A 22,391-nucleotide genomic window follows, 5' to 3' on the forward strand; every position below is an offset into this window, starting at 1 on the left:
TACCTTTTACCTCCTATTTTAAGAAGAAATCTGATATACATATAGGGAGATCAATTATTTGAACAATATTTTAATCTTAAAAATAAAAATTGGTATGCCAATCTTAATTTTGTGAAGAGAAAGAAAACCATCACCAAAGATATTCATTAACCTCTTAATATACTCCCTCCTTCCTCTGTAAATTCACAAGAATTACAGCTAACAATTTTAATGGAAAAAATGTTTTATTTATAAATTTAAACCTATAAAATTTAACTTTATTTTTTTTTATTAAAGATTTTATTTATTCATTCACAAGAGACACAGAGAGAGGCAGAGACACAGGCAGAGGGAGAAGCAGGCTCTATGCAGGGAGCCCGATGCGGGACTTGATTCCGGGACTCCAGGATCATGCGCTGGAGGCCGAAAGCAGGCTCTAAAACGCTGAGCCACCCAGGGATCCTAAAATTTAACTTTAAAACCACTAACTCAAGCTTCTTTTTCGGCTACCACCAAATATTTATTCTGAATGTCCATTATAACAAAAACTAAACAATACTTTGTCATGATTTTGACTAGTGTTACTCTACCTAATGGGTTCCAAATGTTAAAACACACATACACACACACTCTCTCTCTCTCTCTCTTCAGCCCTAATAACAAATTCTCAGTTACTACATTCATATTAGAATATTACATAAAATTTCAAAAAAGACTAGCAAACCTATCCAATCAAGGCACTAATATATAAATAACCACATTTTTTCAACATTTCCCAAAGAGAACACTACCAATTTTCTTTATAAATACTTAAAAAAACAAGCTCAGAAAATCAGACATTTTCCCAAAACAAAAACTCAAATGTGGTCAAAATAAATATTTCATATCCTCTGAAATAATGCCCTCTTTCAAAACTTACCAATACATAAAACTAGAAAATTCTACAATCTATATTAATTAGGTAAAAAATAAACTTCAAGTACTTAAATCCACCTATTGTTCCAACAAAAGGTAACCCAATCTTTTGTAAACAATTTTACATTAAAATAGACATAAAATATTAAAAAGTTAACATTTTCTTCTGAAAAGGTGAATACTAAAAATAAAGATTATCTATCTAAAAATCAAGTTCAACTTAATAACATTAAGTTATTTTTGCTAGCAGGATTATGACATATAGAAAACTATAAATTTGCTTATCAAAAAGGAAGTGATTTTTATACCAAGCCTATGAAAAAACAACTTACATTAAGCTGTATTCTGCTTAACTAAATGCATTTTATCTTATTAAATATGACTAATGCTTCATTTATTCTTTGGGATGGAGACCAATTCAGAATGGGGCAGAGCAACAGGAAGCTATTCCACTAGGAATATAACTGGAAAAAAAAATAAATTAAAATAAAATAAACCAAACTCAAGAATATGAGAAGAAAAATTTTGATGAAATACCTCTCTAATCAGTAAATTTCTCTGATTTTTTTAAGACCTTTAAAGTCAAAGCAATGAAAAAAATAAAGTCAAAGCAATGACTTGTAACAGTGATTTTGGTATCTTTGTGTATTCATGCCTAATTGTTATTATTCAAAGAATTAAAATAAGCTAAATGGAGGAGGTATTAATTTAATATGCTTAGAGGAACTATTAATTTTTCTGTCTTTAAAAAAACAACTTTTGGGATGCCTGGGTGGCTCAGTGGTTGAGCGTCTGTCTGCCTTTGATTTAGGACATGATCCTGGGGTCCAGGATCGAGCACCACATCAGGCTCCTTGTGGGGAGCCTGCTTCTCCCTCTGCCTATGTCTCTGCCTCTCTCTGTGTGTCTCTCATGAATAAATAAATAAAACCTATTAAAAAAAAAAACTCAAAATCTTTCAGAATGTTAATTCCCTTGTCTCATTATGGATTTATACAAAAAAAAAACATCAGGAATTAGTAATGATCTCTGCATGATTAAGTACTCAGAAGTACTAAAAAATGAAATTGATCTATAATAAAATCTGGAAATTTATTTCAGACTTACTGTCTAACATGACATATTTCTTTATAATTTGTATCTTTCAAAGACATTTCTTTACCTCCTTAAAATAAATTTGGCTAATGAAGCATTAATAAAAAACTATAGATCCATAGCACTAGTACTCCCAACAGTTTTATAAAGACAAAGGAACACACAGTATATATCTAACAGTGGTTTCATCTGTCCCCAAATTGAATCCTTCTGTACTACTTTCAAAATGTGCTAATGTACATAATAAAACACTGAAAAATATAGCCCAAATACCAAGAAGTATTACTCTGAAGCAAAAGAATACATGAAAATAATGGATGAAGAAAATGTGTATATGTATAAATATATATACATTTACACACAAAACATGAGTTAGCATTTTCTTACTATATCATATTTAGTTAAGATGAACAAATACATACAAACATACGTGTTAAACAAAACAAAGTAGTATCCATCCAAATGTAAACAGCACTGAAAAGTACAAATAAATAGAAATTATACTCTTATTTCACTAAAGGCAATGTAATACAGACCTGTTGAGAGTACTGTATTTAGTTTTGAGCCTTGCACTTAGTATTACTTAAAAAGTAATATATAGATGTAGGAGAACATTTTAAAGTAAAGTTGAAAATAACAGCAAACGGTTTAAACAACATGAAGAAAGATTACTAGATTTAGGATGGGCTGGGTTGGGAGAAAGTTAACGGGCCATGAAATATTATCATGTAAAACTTTTGAAGGTAACATTTTTTAATAGCATGTAATTAGCGGAGATTTTTTTCCTTAAAAAGAGCAAATCAAAGATGAGGATGAATTACAAAATCTCTGAAATGAATTCTGTTTTTAAATTTTAAGTGACAAAACACAATCTAACAAAGAAAAGTATCCAATGAGACATATAGTTGATCTACAAAAAAACTAAAACCAGGAGAAATAAAATATACTACAACAAATCTTCTGACAATCAATACTAAGGACATGTCCAAATTATTTTTTATATTAGAATTATACAGTGTTAAATAGAGAAAAGTGATATATTATCAGAATAACCTGGAAAGCTTTTTCTAAATATGCAGTGATTTCCTTATTTATTCATTCTAGAACTGGGGAGAGTGGAGGGACAGGAGATGGTTTGAGAAGGGTGATGAATATGTACTTATTACATATTATGGATATGTATATTATGGAGAAAACCACCCAGGTGATTGATATACCTACTGCTGTATAGCATTTGATGGAGAATTTGTTTTAACTGATATGTTAATTATAGCTTAGAAATATTTTTGTCATACAGATGAATTTGCAGAAACCTAATTTTACCTATATTATAGAAAAATCAACTGAGGTGCCTATATCAAGTCAGTATTTCTTATATTTTTAAGGTAGTTAAAAAAATACTAATGTTTTATGAAAAATTAGATTTAGGTATGAGCTACAAAACTATTCAACATTACCTATGAAATAGATACAATTAGTTTAAAATTCAGTTGCAGAAAAGCTATTCTAGGTTCTACCCACTCTCTAAGGTGTTTTCAGAATAACCCAAGGGAATTACAACAAAAAATTATAAGAACATTTTAAAAACAATTTTATATAATTTTTATTTACACTTTAGGATTTAAACAACTTGCTGGTAACATCCTTTGTGAGGCAACATAAGTCTTTTTTAAAATTTGAAACTATTTAAACTTCAAGATAGGCTCACTAATTCTTTTCAAGGGCAAGCAACAAACGTGTTAGCTGAAAAGAGCCAATTTAATGATTATTTGTAACAGAGACTTGATTATGTGAGCCTAGAGAGCCTCCCCACCTCTGTCTCCCCTGTGAAGGAGGAGGTCTTTGTGTGCTTTTGTGTGGCGGTTCCACCGAATTCATTACAATAGAGATGGACATTTCGTATTCGTAACGATCCAACATCTGAGCAATCTTCTTTCGAGATACACCATGTTTATTCCTCCTACCAAAAAAAAAAAAAATAAAAGGATTTTAATTCTTTAGAATGTGCAGGCCTAGAGATTAAACTGTTTCAGAGTAACAGAGTACAGATTCTAAATTATATTTTGCAAATAAATACTAAAAGATACATCCCATTTACCTACATTTTAGATAAAAAAAAGTTATACTGGCTCTCAAAAAGTTTAATAATATTTTTAAAAGGTTTAAAGACACCATAAATCATAGCAAAATGTTAACTGATAATATCCCTCTTCCTCACATAAAACTAACTACCAATTCACTGAACCATGGAGCTAACTAACCCCTTCCCCTTAAAATAAAATTGAAGATTATGAGACAGTGTTTTGGGAATTACAGAGGAACTGAGTGGACTTCTACAATTATAAAAAACAATATAAAATATTTATCACTTTTCAAAGTTATTTTAGGACACTTCCTATTGCATTTTTAAAATTTATTATCAATTCCAAATTACTGTTAGAGACAACAACTTGGACATATTTCACAAACATAATGTTGAGTGACAGAAACTAGACACAATGAACACATTCTGTATTTATATAAAGTTTGAAAAAAATTAAACTATGGTTAGACAAAATATGTTTTAGAAAAATAAAAAACAAAAATAAAGTAAAAAGAAAAAAAAGACACATTAAAGAAAAAAAAAGACACATTAAAGAAAATAATTCCCACAAAGGAATTATTACTGGGAAAGGAATTCAAAGAACTTCTGAGGTGTTGATAATGTTCTTGTAACATGGGTACTGGTTAAATGAGTATTTGCCTTACAAGAAATTTGTTACGCTGTAAATTTATATTATATGTAATTTTCTCTGAATTTGATTATGACAACAAAAAGTGATTTTAAAATTATACTTGACCCTCAAAAAACATTTTACAATTTATTTTACCTTTGTAGTTTTCTATAACTTGACTTGGACATGGCAAAACACATAGGAACATACTTTATATTTACTGTTACAGTTCTAGATTTACTAATGCTAATTCATTTTTCCCAGAAAAGGGACACAAAGGAAATGTTTACTTTTTAAAATTACTGAGGTTTATGTTAAAGATTAGAAAAGCAAAAGGACTAGAAGACAAAAAAAAGAGGAACCTGAGGTTGAAACTGACAAAATATGACTAAATGCTCAAGTTGTTAAATTGACTTTACTTTGTAAAGTCAAATATTAAGAATACTAATACATTTCAACGGTCCGTCAAATGTTAATGAAGCCTAACTATTTCATCAATTCATTTATTCTGCATTAATCCAAACAGCTTTAGTTTTTAAATTTGTCTCTTCTACCTGAGGTGTAATAAACACACACAGAAGCAGATAATACGAGTTATTAATTTATCCATTTTACTCATGTATGAACACATAGTGTGCAAATCAGAAAGGGAAAAAGGGTAACCAAATGAATAAAAGGCAAGGGAAAAAGAAATTAGTTGAACACCATACACAGAATAACAGCTTTAAGTTGGAAGAGGGCAAGCTGAGGTGGGAGAAAAAAATGTTTTTTTTAAAAAAGGAAGTGATGGTTGCACATTTCTGTGAATATACAGTTGACCCTTGAATACAAGTTCAAACTGTGCCAGGTCCACTTACATGTGGCTTTTTCAATAAATACAGTACAGTAAAAAAGCCACATGTAAGTGGACCTAATACAGTACTGTAAATGTATTTTTTCTTCCTTGATTTTCCTAGTAACATCTTTTCTCTAGCTTACTTGATTATAAGAATACAGTACATAATACATGTAACTAAAAATAGGTGTTAATCAACTGTTTATGTTATCAGTAAGGTTTTTGGTCAACAGCAGGCTATTAGTAGTTAGGATTGGGGGGGGATCAAAAGTCATCATCAAAAATTGACTCAAAAATCCATTATTAATGGATTTTTAACTGTCCCAGGGGGTCAGCACCCCTAACTCCTGCATTAAGAGTCAACTGTACTGAAAACCATGAATTGTACACTTTTAATGCATAAATTGTATGGTACGTGAATTATTTTTCAAAGTTGTTACCAAAAGCAGAGAAGGAGAATAAAAACAAAGAAAGAAAAAGAGTCAGGAAAACCAGTGACATGAGGGGAAAGGGATAAAAGTAAACACAAATGGAAGGCCAGGGATGAAAGGAATAAAAGTCCACAATCCCTCACCACAAATTTTGAAATTAAAATAGCCTAAGAACTCAGTTTTCTGTTGATTCATATGGCAGCAAAATCTAACCAAACCTATACTCATTTGGCAGCACAATCTACTCAGAACGAAATTACATTATGCAGAATCTTTCTTATCTACTTAGAGGACTAGTAGTGATATGTCACAGGAAAAAAACAGAATATGTGATGATGACACGCTACCCCAAACTCTGCTAGGGGCATTATGATCATGTATATGCATTATATTACCTTTGTATTAAAAAACAAACAAAAACAGACCCTGAATTCTAAAACACAGATTACAAGGATCTCGGTTTATGAATCTATAGAGTATGAATCTATAGTAGTAAAGATGGTAAAGAGAGAGAAGATGACCCAGGTAAAAAGATGATGTGACCTAAAATGGGAAGAAAAGTTTGAAAGGTGATGCAGGTAAGTAGCCTACCTCAAAAACTTAGAACTTTTCCCTCAAAGTGTTCTAGATCTCTGCTAGCATTCAATAACTATGAAGCAATGTAGGAATTTACATAAGAGAAAGTAATGCACACACTTAACAAGGAAAACTTAATAAAATTGATCAAGGCAAGGTACCCCAAGAAACGTTGAATTTAAGTCAACGTTCCTCTTGACAGAAAGTGAAAACAGTCCCTATTCACAAATAGCAAACATATGACAAGCAAAAGCTAGTAAAGAAACTGTGAAAAGGAGAAGAGAAAGGAAAAAAGATAAAGATTCAAAAAATTTTTTCAAAGATAAGGATTCAAAAAAAATTTGAGTGCCTTACTTTTCTAATTCTTCAGGATCAAATTTCCACCAAGTTTCAGGTTCATGAAACTCTACTCTGTATCCTTTTCCTATGGCCTACACAAAGGAAAGGAAGAAAACAAAAACCCAGAGAATACTTCTTAAAGTAAAAAAAAGAAGTCAGATAAATAGAAGCTTCATTTAGACAGTATTTCTAAATTTGTTTGATCAGGGAAATTTTACTTTTAAATAATATGGTTTATAAAAATGTTAAGACCACATAACTGGACAATTTTGAATTACTGTCTTCAAGTCCAGGCAAAACTAACAAGATGAGCATATTTTTTAGTAAGTACCATTCCCAGTTTTTTAAAAACCAAGTTAACAAACACACCTCTTTAGAAAACAGGGACAAATGTTTATGTAATGAAGATCAAAGTAACCAAAATTTCAGAGTATGAAAAAATGGTAAGAATAAAATATTAAAACTTTCCCATATCACATATTTACCATTTCCACATATGGTTTCATTTCCCAAGCTTGTGTATTAGTGTTGTCTATTATAACTGGAGATCTCCCCTGATTGATAGCTTGTTTTGCTGAAATAAAAAATAAATTTAAAAAACAAAAACAGAAACCAGAGAACTATTAGAATAAAATATACGAAATAAAACTTATTCATTATTAAGAAATTTTCTGTATCTCTGTATTTATAACCAAAACTATGCAATCTCTTGAGTTAGTGCCATGAACAAAAAAGAGGACTCCACTAGATTACTAGATTAAAAGAGAATTAAGAGACCTAACCACAGGTAATGTGTATTTGGGGAAACAATGACATTTGGGGAAAAATATTTTGTTGAGCTACAGGTAAGGAAGCCTTGAGTCTAGAGCTAACTTTGATTTACAGGAAATACAAGAGCAAGTTACACTGAATACAGTCTGAGTATGAAAAGAGGTAAACATTTATTGACATGGAAAGATGGAAGACTGTTAACTGAAAATTGCAAATTATAACACAATATGTAAGTATACCCTTATTATGGTCAAAATATAGAGATCTGGGAAGAGAAACTAATTATTGTAAGTGGTCATCTGAGGGTAATGGTAGTATCAGCAATATATGCTTATCTATATTCTCCAATGTTCTACAATTACAAATAATGTTTCTGAAATAAGAACTTACATACCAAGTAGCTAAGGACCACAGTTCAACTGACTTTGTAAGTATTTCTTAGGACTAGCAATTCTCAAATTGGAGCCGGGATCACATAGAAATTTTCTAAACTACATCTTCCTATCCCTTTGCCCTCTCTTTCCCCACGAGGTAATAAGAATCACTGCCACAGTGAGCCACTGTTAACGACAGAGGTGTGTGTAGCCCTAAATGTAAATAGACAAGAAACATAATCAAGAACCTACAATAAAATTTAAAAGGCTGAGGCAAAAGGCAATGATATAGGAGTTTTGTTGGGACTTAAAATCAAAACACTAAGTTCTATATAATGAAAACACATATGGATGTCTAAGGGCGGGAGAGAATTCTAAGGGTTAGTTAAATTATAATGACTATGGTGGAATATATATTTGGGAGAATATGTCTTGAAATACCAAAAGCACTTTAGAATTTGGGTCATAAATAGGATATCAAGATGCTATCATCTTACAATGTTCTATCCTCAATCATAAATACTCTAAGAGACAGAATGACACCCTGGAGAGGTTTTTAATTTATAGGTGATCTAACATGAATTTAGATTCTTCTAATAACACACATGAAGCAGAGATTGCCAGAATGGTAACTGGCATTTAAAAATATTCAATAAACATCTGTTGAAAAGAAAAATTTAGTTCTAAGTATCATACTTAATAACTTGCAAAATGTCTAACAATTGTTAGTTATCATTACTATCATTACCTTGGAAAAATCTGTTATAATAAAACTAGTAGTTTATCGAAACACCATTTTTTGTTTAGCAAGTATTAACTCACATGGCATGAAATTTCAATGTAATATTCTAGACTGGTATTGCAAAGAGAAAAAAAAACACATTTCACAGTCCTCCAACAGTATAGTGACTCTATCCACTGCTTATTCATTCCACTCATCACCTACTACTATTGTCCTTAACTTTAGTCCAATAACTCCAAATATTTTTCAGAAGTGCAATACCATTATTACTTGATTTATGCAGTAATGTTCTGTGGCATAATGCTCTGTGGAGAATCCTAGAGTGTCAGAGAACCAACACTAGGAAATAATCTCAAAATCAAACTTATTTCACATTAAACATTTTACTCAAAGATACCCTGAAATTCCTTACTGTGAAAATTGACAATTAAAAAGAAAAGCATTCATCCTGTTCTTCCTGTATATACTGTACTTTAGGACAACCCTAAAGCTATTTCTTTTTTTTTTTTCCTAAAGCTATTTCTAGGTGAAATGTTCTTCATTATATAAGAATTCTAACATGGAAGGAATCTTAAACCTAGAAAATCACCATTTTGCAATGTTTAATGAAACGTCTCATTCGGGAAACAGTTCACTGTTGGATAAAACTATTACATGTAAGTTTGATAGGGAACTTGATAATGGAGAGAGTAGGCTGTCTCTTTGAAACTATTAATCAACCTTAGTATTATTAAAACTAGGACAACTAGACATATGCTTATGAAAAAAATAACTTGAAACTAACAAATCCTCCTGTCTAGAAATAAGTTCTATTTAAGGAAATAAAGGAGAAAGAAGAACAGGTTAAACAGCTACCACAAGGAAGCAAACAGACAACTAAAAAATATGGGACATTCTATAGGACAACCAACCAATTTCTACAACAAATTAATGTTATAAAGGCAAAAAGAAGGGATTAAAAAAAGGATAGATATTACTGTACTTAAAACCAAATGTACTGCCAGGATCTGTCTTGTACCCTGATTCAAAGAGAACAAGTGTAAAGACAACAGGAAATTTCATTACAAGCTGGATATTTTATGATGTCAAGGAATTGTCTTTTTTTTTTTTCTTTTTTAGGTGTGATGATGGCACTGCAGTTAAATAAGATGCTGTTAAATAAGAAAAAGGTTATTTTGAAACACATGATATGCAGTCAATGTTCAAATCACTATTCCAGAATGAGAAAATATTGACTGATGTGCTTCTAAAAAAGTATTAAGTACATTTTTTGTAGAGTAATGTCAATAGGGAAAACTTTAATATTCACAGACCTTTTATTAAGCCTTAGAAAACATCAGCATTTATTACTCTTAGGGAAATAGCTTTTGGGAATATATAACAGTATGAAGAGTTCTTTGAATTTATTCATGAGGTATAAAATAAAGGCTATCAAAATATCCTACACCTCTATTTTATCAGCTTATATTGGTACACTATTTACAGTTTAAAATATATACCTATTTAAATTCTCTAATTTGTCAATAACCTAATAAAGTAAAGCAAGTGTAACTTCTGATGAAAAAAAATTGGGTCTCAAAGCTATTTCAATGGCCTGCCAAAGTCATTCAGCTGGTAAAAGTTAAGTCAAGAATAATAACTCAAGTCCTCTGACTCCTAGTCAAATACACCATCCCAGAGACTTGGCCCAAAACAAACCTCTGTTCTGGTTCCAGTCATGGGCATCACCAAGTTGATTAACATTATACCTGTACCCATCTTGGTGGTGAAAATAGTCATCAGTGCTGAACACAATGCCATCACGACTCTGACCAAGCAGAATTCTGTTAATAAAAGAAATCACAAAGTGCCATTTATAACTATCAAAAAAATAAGCCACATAGGAAATGCTATTAAATGAATATCTGGTACTTACCTGTAAATATACTGCAAACAGAATAGTACAGGAGCTAAACCTTAAAAGTTTTCAGATTTCAAATATCACTTCACACTTAAATCTACACAATTACAACCAGGTACTTTTTTAGGTGGCATTTGTATTAAGCAGAAAATGGTGGAAGGGATTAAGAATATAAGAGTATAGTCTTGGGGGATCCCTGGGTGGCGCAGCGGTTTGGCGCCTGCCTTTGGCCCAGGGCGCGATCCTGGAGACCCGGGATTGAATCCCACATTGGGCTCCCGGTGCATGGAGCCTGCTTCTCCCTCTGCCTATGTCTCTGCCTCTCTCTCTCTCTCTCTGTGACTATCATAAATAAATAAAAAAATTAAAAAAAAAAAAGTATAGTCTTGGGATGATTCAAGAATACATACCTCCTAATACAAAGGAATAAGAAGGACTTCGACTATTAAAATAAACATCTCTCTCCTTTCCTCAGCTTATTATAAAATTGTATACAGGCATACCTCAGAGAGATTGCAGGTTCAGTTTCACACCACAAAAAACTGAGTACCACAATAAAGAGAGTCAAAATTAATTTTTGGTTTCCCAGTACATAAAAGTTATTATTAAAAAAACAATGTATACACCTTAATTCAAAAATATTTTATTGCTAAGAAATGCTAACCATCATCTAAGCTTTTAGCAAGTTGTAATCTTTTTGCTGGCAGAGGGTCTTGCCTCGATGTTGATGGATGCTGACTGATCAGGGTGGTAGTTGCTGAAGGCTGGGGTGGCTGTGGCAATTTCCTAAAATAGGACAATGAAGTTTACCCCATCCATTGGCTCTTCCTTTCGTGAACAATTTCTCTGTAACATGTGATGGTGTTTGATAACATTTTACTCACAAGAGAACTTCTTTGAAAATCAGAGTTAATCTTCTCAAACTCTGCCACGGCTTTAGCAACTAAGTTATGGAGTATTCTAAATCTTTTGTTGTCAATAATTTTTATAGTATCTTCACTAGTGGACTTCATCTCAAGAAACCACTTTCCTTGCTATCCATGAGATTGCAGCAATGCAGTCCCATCTTTGGGCCCCATTTCTAATTCTAGCTCTCTTGCTGTTTCCACCACATCCACAGATGTCTCCTCCACTGAAGACCTGAAACCTTCAAAGTCATCCATGAGTTTGGCATCAACTTCTAAACTCCTCTTCATATTAATATTGCCCTCACCCTATGAATCATAAATATTCTTAAGGGCAACTGGAATGGTGAATCCTTTCCAGAAGGTTTTCAATTTGCTTTCCCCAGATCCTTCAGAGAATCAATGTGTATGGCAGCTACAGCCTTAAATAATGTATTTCTTAAAATAAGACTTGAAAGTCAAAATTACTCCTTGATTCATGGGCTGAAAAATGAATGTTGTGGAAGCAGGCATGAAATCAACATTAATCTTGTTCAACATCTCCACCAGAGCTCTTAAAACCAGGTGCATTGTTAATGAACAGTAATATTTTGAAAGGAATCTTTTTCTCTGAGCTAAAGGTCTCAACAACGGGCTTCCAATATTCAGTAAACTGCAGTGTAAACAAATATGCTGTCATTTAGGCCTTGTTGTTCCATCTATAGAGCAAAGACCGAGTACCTTTAGCATAATTTTTAAAGGCCCTAGGATTTTCAGAATGGTAAACGAACACTACCTTCAACTGAGTCATAAACTGCCTTAGCCCAAGAAGAGTCAGCCTCTTTTGAAGCTAAAGCACTGACTTCTCTAGCTATAAAAATCCTACACAGCAACTTATTCCAGTAGAAGGCCATTTGTCTACATTGAAAATCTGTCACTTTTGTAGCTACTTTTATATATCTTAACTAGATCTTCATTAATTATCTAAGCTATATCTTGCTACAGCTTCTACTTGCTGCTTTACCTTGTACTTTTATGTTATGGAGACAGCTTCTTTTTTCCTTAAACCTCATGAACCAGCCTCTGCCAGCTTCTAACTTTTCTTTTGTAGCTTCCTCAGCTCTCTCAGCCTTCACAGAATTACACTTAGGACTCTGGATTAGGCTTTGGTTTAAGAGAATGTTGTGGCTGGTTTGATCTATTATCCAGACTATTTCAACTTTCTCCATACTAGCAAGGCAGTTTCGCTTTCTTTTCATTTGTGTGTTCACTGGAGTAGCACTTTTGATTTCCTTCAAGACCCTTTTCTTGTACTCACAACTTGGCTATCTGGCTCAAGAAGCCTATTTGGACTTCTGACATGCTTAATCCTAACTAAGCTTAATCACTTCCAGCCTGTGATTTTAAAGTGAGAGATGTGCAACTCCCCCTTTCACTTGAACACTTTGAGGCCATTGTAATTTATTGGCCTAATTTCAATATTGTTGTGTCTCAGGGAATAGAAAGGCCTGAAAACAGGAGAGAGATGGGAAAAGAGCAGGTTGGTGGAGCAGTCAGAATATACACAATGCTTATCAATTAAGCTTGCCATCTTATATGGGTGCAGCTCATGACACCCCAAAACAACAATAGTAACATCAAAGATGACTGATCACAGATCACCATAACAAATATATTAACAAAAAAGTCTGAAATATTGTAAGACTATCCAAGTGACATAAGGACACTAAGTGAGCAAATGCTGTTGGAAGAATGGAGCCAAAAGCTTGCTTGACACAGGGTTATCACAAACCTTCAATTTGTAAAAAGTGCAGTATCTATGATGTGCAATTAAACAAGTTATGTTTGTATATTTTATAGAAACTGCATATACAAAAATTTTAAAAATTTAAACATGCATTTCCACTTACAGAATTATAGTTCAAATTATTTCAAGCAAAGCAAGTGAAATTAAATGGTTGGTTGTTTGTGAAGCTAGAGTTGGATATCTTATTTAAGCCAGCATGATTTTCTCAAAATATGCCATCTAACATATTTGGCATCTTACTTGTTTATACAGATAACCTAGAATATAAAAATGCTACTATGGGCTGCCTGGATGGTTCAGTCAGTTAAGCATTCAACTCTTGATCTCAGCTCAGGTCTTGATCTCAAGGTTCTGAGTTCAAGCTTCTCATTGGAAAAAAAAAAGCTACAATATTAGCACTCCAAACCAAAGCTCAATTACCTAAAATGATTTTGATCATAATCAACCTTATGATGCCTAGTTACATTTAACAGTACCATAAAACTGTTACCATCTTTCTTAAATACCCTGTTTCATTTTTTCCATTCTATTACATTATTACCAGTGATTTTTCAAATATTAATAATACTACAAGAGTATATAGTAGCTTTTCTGTCCAAAAAATGTTTTAACCTCAAAAAAGGTGGGGGTGGGGGAGGCATGGAGACAGAGGGTAGGAACTAGCAAATCAATTTACATCATTAAACCGAGTAAACATCAGACATGAATAAATCTCTATGAAGAATATCTTAAGTATATAAATCATAGTTATAGCAAACAATTTTAGGTTAGAGACTTTTTCCTTTCAGACTGTTCATGAAGCTTTTTAAAATTCCCTGAATTATCTAAAACTATGAAGCTTTATTTTGGGGACTTACATTAAAAAAAATACTTATAATCAATTTGGATATATCTGATGCCATATTAATCACTTGAATCAAAAATAAATTACTTGGGAATATTAGTATTTTCACAATTCTTATAGTCCAATTCTATTAAAACTCTCACAAGTTAAATTAGGTATTAAAATGAACTCTCCAAACATCAAAACTTAGAACTCTGAAAAATCAAGTGTCTAATAAAAAAAAAAAAAGAGATATGGGCTCACTGGCTACTTGATTTACATTTTTTCATGTCTGTCTTTTTGAAACTTTACTGTATGACAAGCATTTTATCTACATCCCATTTAATATTCATAACACCCTTGCTTATTTGACATTTACAAATCCAGAAAAAGAAAATTATTTCAGAAATCAGGCCACCAGAGTAGAGTTACATAGATGCATGGGGGAGCCAAAACCAATGGCTTGCAATGATCCCTGCCTCCTGGTATTCACATACTTATATATAATCCCTTCCCCGAAACTGTGGGTGGGAGTCAGTGACTAGTTTCCAACTAATAGAATATGGCAGTTAATGAAATGTCACTTCTGAGACTAGATTACAGAAAAAAAAGTGGCTTGTCTTGGGCTCAGAGCTGGCTCACTTTGTTTCATCACGCTGTGAGTGGTGAGCAGTACAAGGAGCACAAAACCAAGGGAGGTCTCCAGCCTATACACAACCAGAAACGAACTGAAGCCCCCTCACCCCACTGCTCACAAGAACTAAGTCTTCACAACAACCTCAAGAGAGATCTTCCAAGCAGATCCACCCCAAAATAAACCTTCAGATCAGAACACAGCCCTAGCCAACATCTTAATCACAGCATTGTTAAAGACTCTGACCCAGAGGTCACAGCATTGTTAAAGACTTTGACCCAGAGGCACCCAGATAATTGCTTGCAGACTCCTGTCCTTCAGAAACTGTGAAATGTTTGTTGCTTTAACTCAGTTTTTAATAAGGTAATTTGTTTCACAGCCATAGATAACTAACGCAGTTCATGCTTATAAAATTCACTTAAGTAAAGAACAAGTGAATCTTGTTCTTTTTTAAAAAAAAATTTTTTTTTAAGATTTTATTTATTTATTTATGAGACACACAGAGAGAGAGGCAGAGACACAGGCAGAGGGAGAAGCAGGCTCCATGCACCGGGAGCCCGATATGGGATTCGATCCCAGGTCTCCAGGATCGCGCCCTGAGCCAAAGGCAGGCGCCAAACCGCTGTGCCACCCAGGGATCCCATCCTTCAGAGTTTAAACTGAGATCTTCTCCAAAAGCGGGGAGAAGATCTCTTTTTAAAAGAGATTTCTTTTTAAACTGTAATTGCTTATGATTGCTCCAACAAATTACCACAAATTTGGTGGTTTAAGACAATGTGCATAGTTCTGAAGGTCAGAAGTCTGAAATTAATTCCACTGGGCTAAAAATCAAGGTGTAGGTAGGCTGGCATTCCTCCTGGAAGCTCCAAAGGAGAACCTGTTTCCTTGCCAAATTTTCCAGCTTCTAAAAGTTATCTGCATATCTGGGCTTATAGTCCCTTCTTCCATCTTCAAAACCAGCAGTGTGACATCTTCTCTCCACTCTGAAAATACTTGTGTTTATCTCTGATCAACATCAACTCCCAATATTTTCCTAATATAGTAATTAAATTAGTCTGTTTCTGAAAATACATTCTCTCATTGGTGAAATCAGTATAGTAGAAGAAATGCATATTGGCCAAAATATTTTAGGTTCACCCTTTCTCCTTATATGAACAGGGTATAGCAAAATGTATAGCCCACACCCTGAGGAATGACACCCAAGGCTTGATCCCTAAATGGTCCTATGTCCAATCACTGACTTAGAGGATTCTGTTTAGCTGATACAATTACAATGGTAACAAAATTCCACATTTAGAATTTGTTGAATTCTGCCTGGGATGAACCTTTCATCAAAGTGCTGTCGATTTGTATAAAAGGACAAAGAGGGATCCCTGGGTGGCGCAGCGGTTTGGCGCCTGCCTTTGGCTCAGGGCGCGATCCTGGAGACCCGGGATCGAATCCCATGTCGGGCTCCCGGTGCATGGAGCCTGCTTCTCCCTCTGCCTACGTCTCTGCCTCTCTCTCTCTCTCTCTGTGACTATCATAAATAAATAAATTTAAAAAAAAAAAAAAAAGGACAAAGAGCTAGCACTTTCACATACCTACAAAGATGGATAAACTGTTTTGCACTAGCTTACTCATAAATACTCATAAATATTTAAAGTCTGTACTTGTGTTAGAATTTAACCTAAAACTGATTAAAATCTGTTAGCAAAGTTGTGGGTAAGCAACTTAGTAAAAACTTGGTAATGACAAATACTATATGAGTTCAGAAGGATTACAGAGGACTGAGAGGATAAACCAAAACCTCAAAAAGCAGAGGCATTTGAGAGAACCTCTGAATAAGTGAGGTCCTAAAACAATGAACGAACAAGTAAGTCTCTGCAGTGGAGGGTAGGTGCTAGTCCAAGTGCAGAAAGAAATGAAGATGGAGAGGTGGGTAAAAACTAAGGAAGAAGAGGACTTGAATACTACCCCCCAAAGAATTTGAACATTAACCTCCTGTGCTCATTACCACACAATACTAAATAATGGTACCTTTAATTTAGTGCCCCAAATGAGCCCAACTCCGATCTACCAAATCTTACTCCTTTTTTTCTTCAAAGCTCATTTTGAAAGCTAACTCCTATATAAAGCCATTCCCCACCATAGAATAAATGGCTTTCTATCCAATCCCAACCAACCAATCTTAAGTCATACAAAATGTGATGAACCTAAACAGGTACTCCTGCTTCTTTAAACAAGCTCCTGAAAGTCAGGAGTCAGGTATAGGGTCATGGATGCAACAGATATTAAAGTGAAGGCGCAGGGAATCATTACACCTCTTACATTATCATTTACACCTCTAGTCTGACCTCCTACCAGTTCTTAGAACTTCTCCCAAGTCCTTTAACCCGAACTTATCCTCTTAAGCCTCTGCTCCTTCTATGAAATGAAAATAACACAACCCACCTTATAAGATTTTTATATATGAAAGTACTCTAGACTGTAAATCATGATACAAATGGTAGTTACTACTATAGCTTGCATTCTTATACATTTGATTCCTCAAATAGGCATATTATATATCATCGAATCGCATCTATCACCTTCCACTTGTTATGTCTCCTTGAAATTCTATTTTACTACCACTACTTTATTCATCTTCAGTTTCAACATACCCCAATGTCATTTCAAATCTAATCTTTCCTTCTTAAATTTATTTTACACCCACACCTAGTCAGGTGACCCTAGCTAGGAGATTCCTATAATTTCCAAATTTCAACTATTTCTTTCCTCTGTCATTATATTCTAAATCTAGGAGACTACCCATGTTTGTGAGACTTCATTCGATTTCTATCCTTTCTAAAGAGTTGGAAGTTTCATCTTCTCTACGAAATCTTCGTTAAAATAAGAAGAATCAAGGCGCCTGGGCAGCTCAGTCAGTTTCGCATCTGCCTTGTCTCAGTTTAAGATCTCAGGGTCCCAGGATAGAGTCCCTAGAAGTCTGGCTCTCTGCTCAGCAGGGAGTCTGCTTCTTCCCTCTATGTGTGCCACCCCACAATGCTCTCTTGCTATCTCAAATAAATTTTTAAAAATATTTTAAAAATAAGAATCAAAATGCAAAGACCTAAATTTAAATTCATTTACAAAAATCACAGCTTACAATTTAGCTTGAAATGTATCCTAAGTGTAATCTTTAATTTATTGCTTCTGGAGAAACTTCTGTTTAGATTGTTTTTGCAAGTAAATATAAATTCATAAAACGGTTCTTTGGACTTTTTTTTATCCTTCCTGGAAGACACCAAACAATTTTCCTTTTCTCCTGATCTGGCATAAATCTTGAGTCATCCTACAAAAACTGTGAACAATTTGTCTTGCTTTTCTTTGTACTATTTTTCACAACTGCACAAATGAATTCAAGTGCATCAATATTCTTTTTAAAAAATGCAAACCAAAACAGGAATTTGAAACATTTTGTTATACAATAAAACATAACCAGTTCTAACTCGATTTATAACTCCGGTACTACTTACTTCACACTCCTTAAATTTAAAGAACAAAGAGAGTTCCCTCTACCAATCAAAGGTATAAACACAGCACAGTGCTAAAAACAAACTCACACCTCCTTTCCTTGGTTTATCTCATTTGCTTCTCACAATTATTCCAGAAAAATAACAATTCTCATTCTATTATCAGATAGCAAAACTTGTCCAAGGCCATAAAGTTTGAAATAAGTGGATCAAAAACCCAAATCTTCCAACCCCAAGTCCAGTTCTTCTTGGAGAGCTGACCTAAAAAGGGAAGGCCAGTACAGTTCTCAAATAGCATTTACTTAACATCACTGTCATAATTATACATGGTATATCTATTTTTAAAACTCTCAGCAGAATCTTTATATGCCAGTGCTCCTTTCCTCCGTCAGAAAACATATTTTTAAATATTCACACTGTCAGATGTCATTATCAAATGTAAACAAAGATTTTCTACTAGAAACATGGATGTATTTGTCATTGATTACTATTATCTACGATTTTTAAGTGAATTACCAAGCATTCACTTGGTATCCTTTACTCACCGAGACAACGTTGTTTTCCCAGAACCAGGCAAACCTCTTAAAAGAATAAGTAACTTCTGCAATTTATTTAACTTTTCCTCTTGAAAATGCTGGTTCATAAGCCTGCCTGTTCCATTATGCTTGTCCATAGGATTTTCCCAGCATCCTTCCCTGGTTTCATAGAAACCATTACTCACATATTCATCTTGCTCACTGTAGTCATTTGTAGAGGAATGATCTCTACCGGTATTCTCACTACAGTCAATATAGTCATTGTTCGGATCAAAAGTCAAACAATTCCAATTAATGTGACAACTATTTACATAATACTCATTTTGATGCTGAGAGCCATCTTGGACATGGAAAATATTTGATGGTGGATTTGGTGGAGCACTGAATCTTTGAAAACTTAAATGATAGTTAAAACTGGGAGGAGGAGGACCGTGGGGTACTAAAAAAGAATGCACTGATTGCCATTCAGGCCTGAAGGAAGTAAATGAATCATCACAAAATGGAGGTATTACTTGTCCATTATAAGGATATTTGCCTGGCTCGTTCCCCACGTGCTGCTGGTAACCGCAATGTGACTGAAGAACGTTACTATTATCTCTTTCCTTTCCTTCTTCAGATTTTAACAGATCATTATTATGATCCTGACAATATGTAACAAGTTTTTCCTCAGAGAGTTCAGGTTCATTATAACTGCCTTCCAAATCATCTTTTTCATTTTCAAGCTCTTCAATTTCTTTGTAAAATTGGAATAATTCATTGTCAAGTTCTGATACTTTGGAGTTGAATTTCTGTTTCTGTTCTCGTCTCCCTTTGCCATCTATACCACTGCTTGTGACTGAGTGATTTCCCCTTTCGTTACATTTCTTCTTCTCAGGAGGTTTGTAAATGGGTCCTATAAATGCTTTACTTGTGCTATATATCTCATCATCTGTGGATACCAATGCAGGACCTGGATCAATGGATTCAATAACATCTGATCTACTATTACTACACATCTCTTCATGCACAGGTTTCAGTGAGTCTGTAGCTTTGGTTTTGTCCTCCTGAGCATAACTATGTCCTCTGACATCAAGAGTGGTCACAGGGACCCAATCACTCCCAGTTTTTTCTTGGATTCTGTGAAAATTAGCACTACCATGATGGGAAAAAACATAAGCCTCTTCAGTTGACTTCAATTTTTTATAGCATGGTTCACCTGTTAGTTCTTCACCATGACCCAAGGATTTCGCTTCAATTTCACCATAAGGCATCTAAGGAGCAAATAAATCATATAACTAATAGCTAATATTTTAAATATCTAAACAAAAGTTTTTCAGAAACAAAACAGAAAAGACATTTAAATGGTAATATTTTCCCAAAATACAAAAATTACAAAGTTGTAATTTTATAACCACTATTTAAATATTGTTATAACATAATGACTTATTTAGGGGAGGGGCCTCACTGAAGGTAAGTACAAATGTTTTTTTAAAAAAAAAAAAGATCTCGGGGGGATCCCTGGGTGGCGCAGCGGTTTGGCGCCTGCCTTTGGCCCAGGGCGCGATCCTGGAGACCCGGGATCGAGTCCCACGTTGGGCTCCCGGTGCATGGGGCCTGCTTCTTCCTCTGCCTGCGTCTCTGCCTCTCTCTCTCTCTCTCGTTCTCTCTGTGTGACTATCATAAATAAATAAAATAAAAATAAAAAAATAAAAAGATCTCGGGGATCCCTGGGTGGCTCAGCGGATTAGCACCTGCCTTTGGCCCGGGGCGTTATCCTGGTGTCCCGGGATCAAGTCCTGCGTCGGGCTTCGGGTGTGGAGTCAGCTTCTCCCTTTGCCTGTGTCTCTGCCTCTCTCTGTCTATCATGAATAAATAAATAAAATCTTACAAAAAAATAAAAATAAAGACAGATCTCACCTTTAATCTAAATGATGCATTTCTGAACTCAAAGAACTTGAAGAAGTTTGGAAAACTGAATCAATAATATATATTTTGATGATATAGGTACACAACTGTGTACTAAAATGGAAAGTAAATCTTAAATCTGCCAGCCAAAGTGCCACATAACCTAACCAGTTGTGACAAATGTTTCCATAAACTGTTTAAAACCACTATATGCTTCGGAGTAAATGGATCCAGCTCCCAAACCTCAGCATCTCCTTAGTAACCAAATTTGACAGACCCTATTCCTATGAGTAGTGTACACGTGGTTTCCAAATGGGTATAGTCCATTAATTTAAAAGAAAAAAAAATAACTTCAGTTGCACTAAGTATGACTCAAATATGTCATGTTATGTTTAGAAATCCGGCAGTTCCAAATCAAAGCGTTCATGTTTTCCACATGCTTGGTCTATCTCGAAGATAAATTCTGCCTCCCTCGAAATTTCTTAAGGGCCTTCAAAATTGCAATCCCAAAGGCTGTTTCACTCAATATTTCTTCATTCTGCCCACCCTCTGGTATTCTCCAACAGGAGATAACAAGAAAGGGGCAAAAAAGACAAACTAGACAGCGATACAGGTAGGCCCACAGAAACTGAAAAAAAAAAAAAAAATACAAGTGTAAAGAACGCCATCCTATCGGAACCCCCTCCCCCACCTCCCTGCCTCCAACCACCTCTCAGGTTCTCATTTCCTCATTCGAAATATCAAAAAGAGTCTCCAGGAACAGTGAGACAGCAGCATGGCCTATACACAACCTGAGTCCGCGGGCCTCCCGACCTCCAAGGCAGGCGGCCCGGGCAAAAGTGCGTCACCCAGTTTCTTTCTCCCACGGAAACATGCTCAGGTTCTGTATAGGAATTCAACAGATCTCCTAGACTCATAGGTTCACTCTGGGTTTCCACGTTTACAAAGCTTATCAAAGGGGTGCTCTTAGCCAAGAGCAGACGAGATGCCAAAAAACCAGAAAAACGTCACCACCACTACCCCACCCTTAAGATGGGGTATTTACTCACCTTACACTACATTGACTGTAACTTCCCAATAAAATCGCAGTCTAGAAAGACACGAACATCTGAAAAGACGAAAGCAACGCGCAAACACCACCCCAAAGCAGAGAGGAACTAACCCCCAAGCCCTCAGCATCTGGGGACCTGCACCGCCGTACGCAAGATGGCTGCCACCTCGCGGTTACCCCGGCAGGAATTACAGGTTTGCGCTCGGCATTGTGGGAACTGAAGTCCAACGTTCGCCCTGGGCCTGGTAAACCTCCGCGCTCGGAGACTTGGTCTCCCAGAATCCATTGCGTGATAGACGCAGTCGCGATAACCAAGGTAAACCCTCACTAGTTCCCAGGTTTGGAGCTGGGAAGTTATTTAGAACTGTCAACTTTAGCTGGAAAAGGCAGCGACCTACTCTGCGATTCATCCGTAAAAGAAAAGAGAGTCCCTGGCACCCCAAACAGATACATAAGCCGCTCTCGGTGCATGCTTTTAAGACTTTCTAGGATACAAGGAGTCAGGCTTTTTCAAAGGGCTCTCGACATTTGGCATCACCCCAGGGATGATCATCCAAGTAGGATTTGCTGGCGTTTCTACGAAAAACCACTCAGTAATTTCAGGCTC

General features: G+C 34.9%; 1 protein-coding gene across 8 annotated transcripts in view; it reads right to left on the reverse strand.

Annotated features, from left to right (window-relative positions):
- LOC129504460 (NEDD4-binding protein 2-like 2) overlaps nucleotides 1-21,940 on the reverse strand; it is a 78,739-nt gene extending 56,799 nt beyond the window's left edge. For 4 of the 8 annotated variants that reach the window (XR_008663372.1, XM_055317149.1, XM_055317152.1 and 1 more), the window contains exons 1-6: nucleotides 21,783-21,940; nucleotides 18,859-20,099; nucleotides 10,470-10,594; nucleotides 7,370-7,458; nucleotides 6,900-6,976; nucleotides 3,803-3,949 (exon numbers count right to left, since the gene is read on the reverse strand). Coding sequence is in view for 7 of the 8 variants with exons in the window: in XM_055317149.1 (XP_055173124.1) it covers nucleotides 3,803-3,949; nucleotides 6,900-6,976; nucleotides 7,370-7,458; nucleotides 10,470-10,594; nucleotides 18,859-20,099 (1,679 nt within the window). In the remaining variant the exon portion in view is untranslated. Of the gene's footprint in view, nucleotides 1-3,802; nucleotides 3,950-6,899; nucleotides 6,977-7,369; nucleotides 7,459-10,469; nucleotides 10,595-18,858; nucleotides 20,100-20,583; nucleotides 20,688-20,745; nucleotides 21,362-21,782 lie in introns of those variants that run through there. The other 4 variants (XM_055317151.1, XM_055317150.1, XM_055317154.1 and 1 more) reach the window with 4 other exon arrangements.
- Between the last annotated feature and the right edge of the window lie 451 nt (nucleotides 21,941-22,391).

The sequence above is a fragment of the Nyctereutes procyonoides genome, unplaced genomic scaffold (genome assembly GCF_905146905.1).
Source record: "Nyctereutes procyonoides isolate TBG_1078 unplaced genomic scaffold, NYPRO_anot_genome, whole genome shotgun sequence".
NCBI classification, from domain to species: Eukaryota; Metazoa; Chordata; class Mammalia; order Carnivora; family Canidae; genus Nyctereutes; species Nyctereutes procyonoides.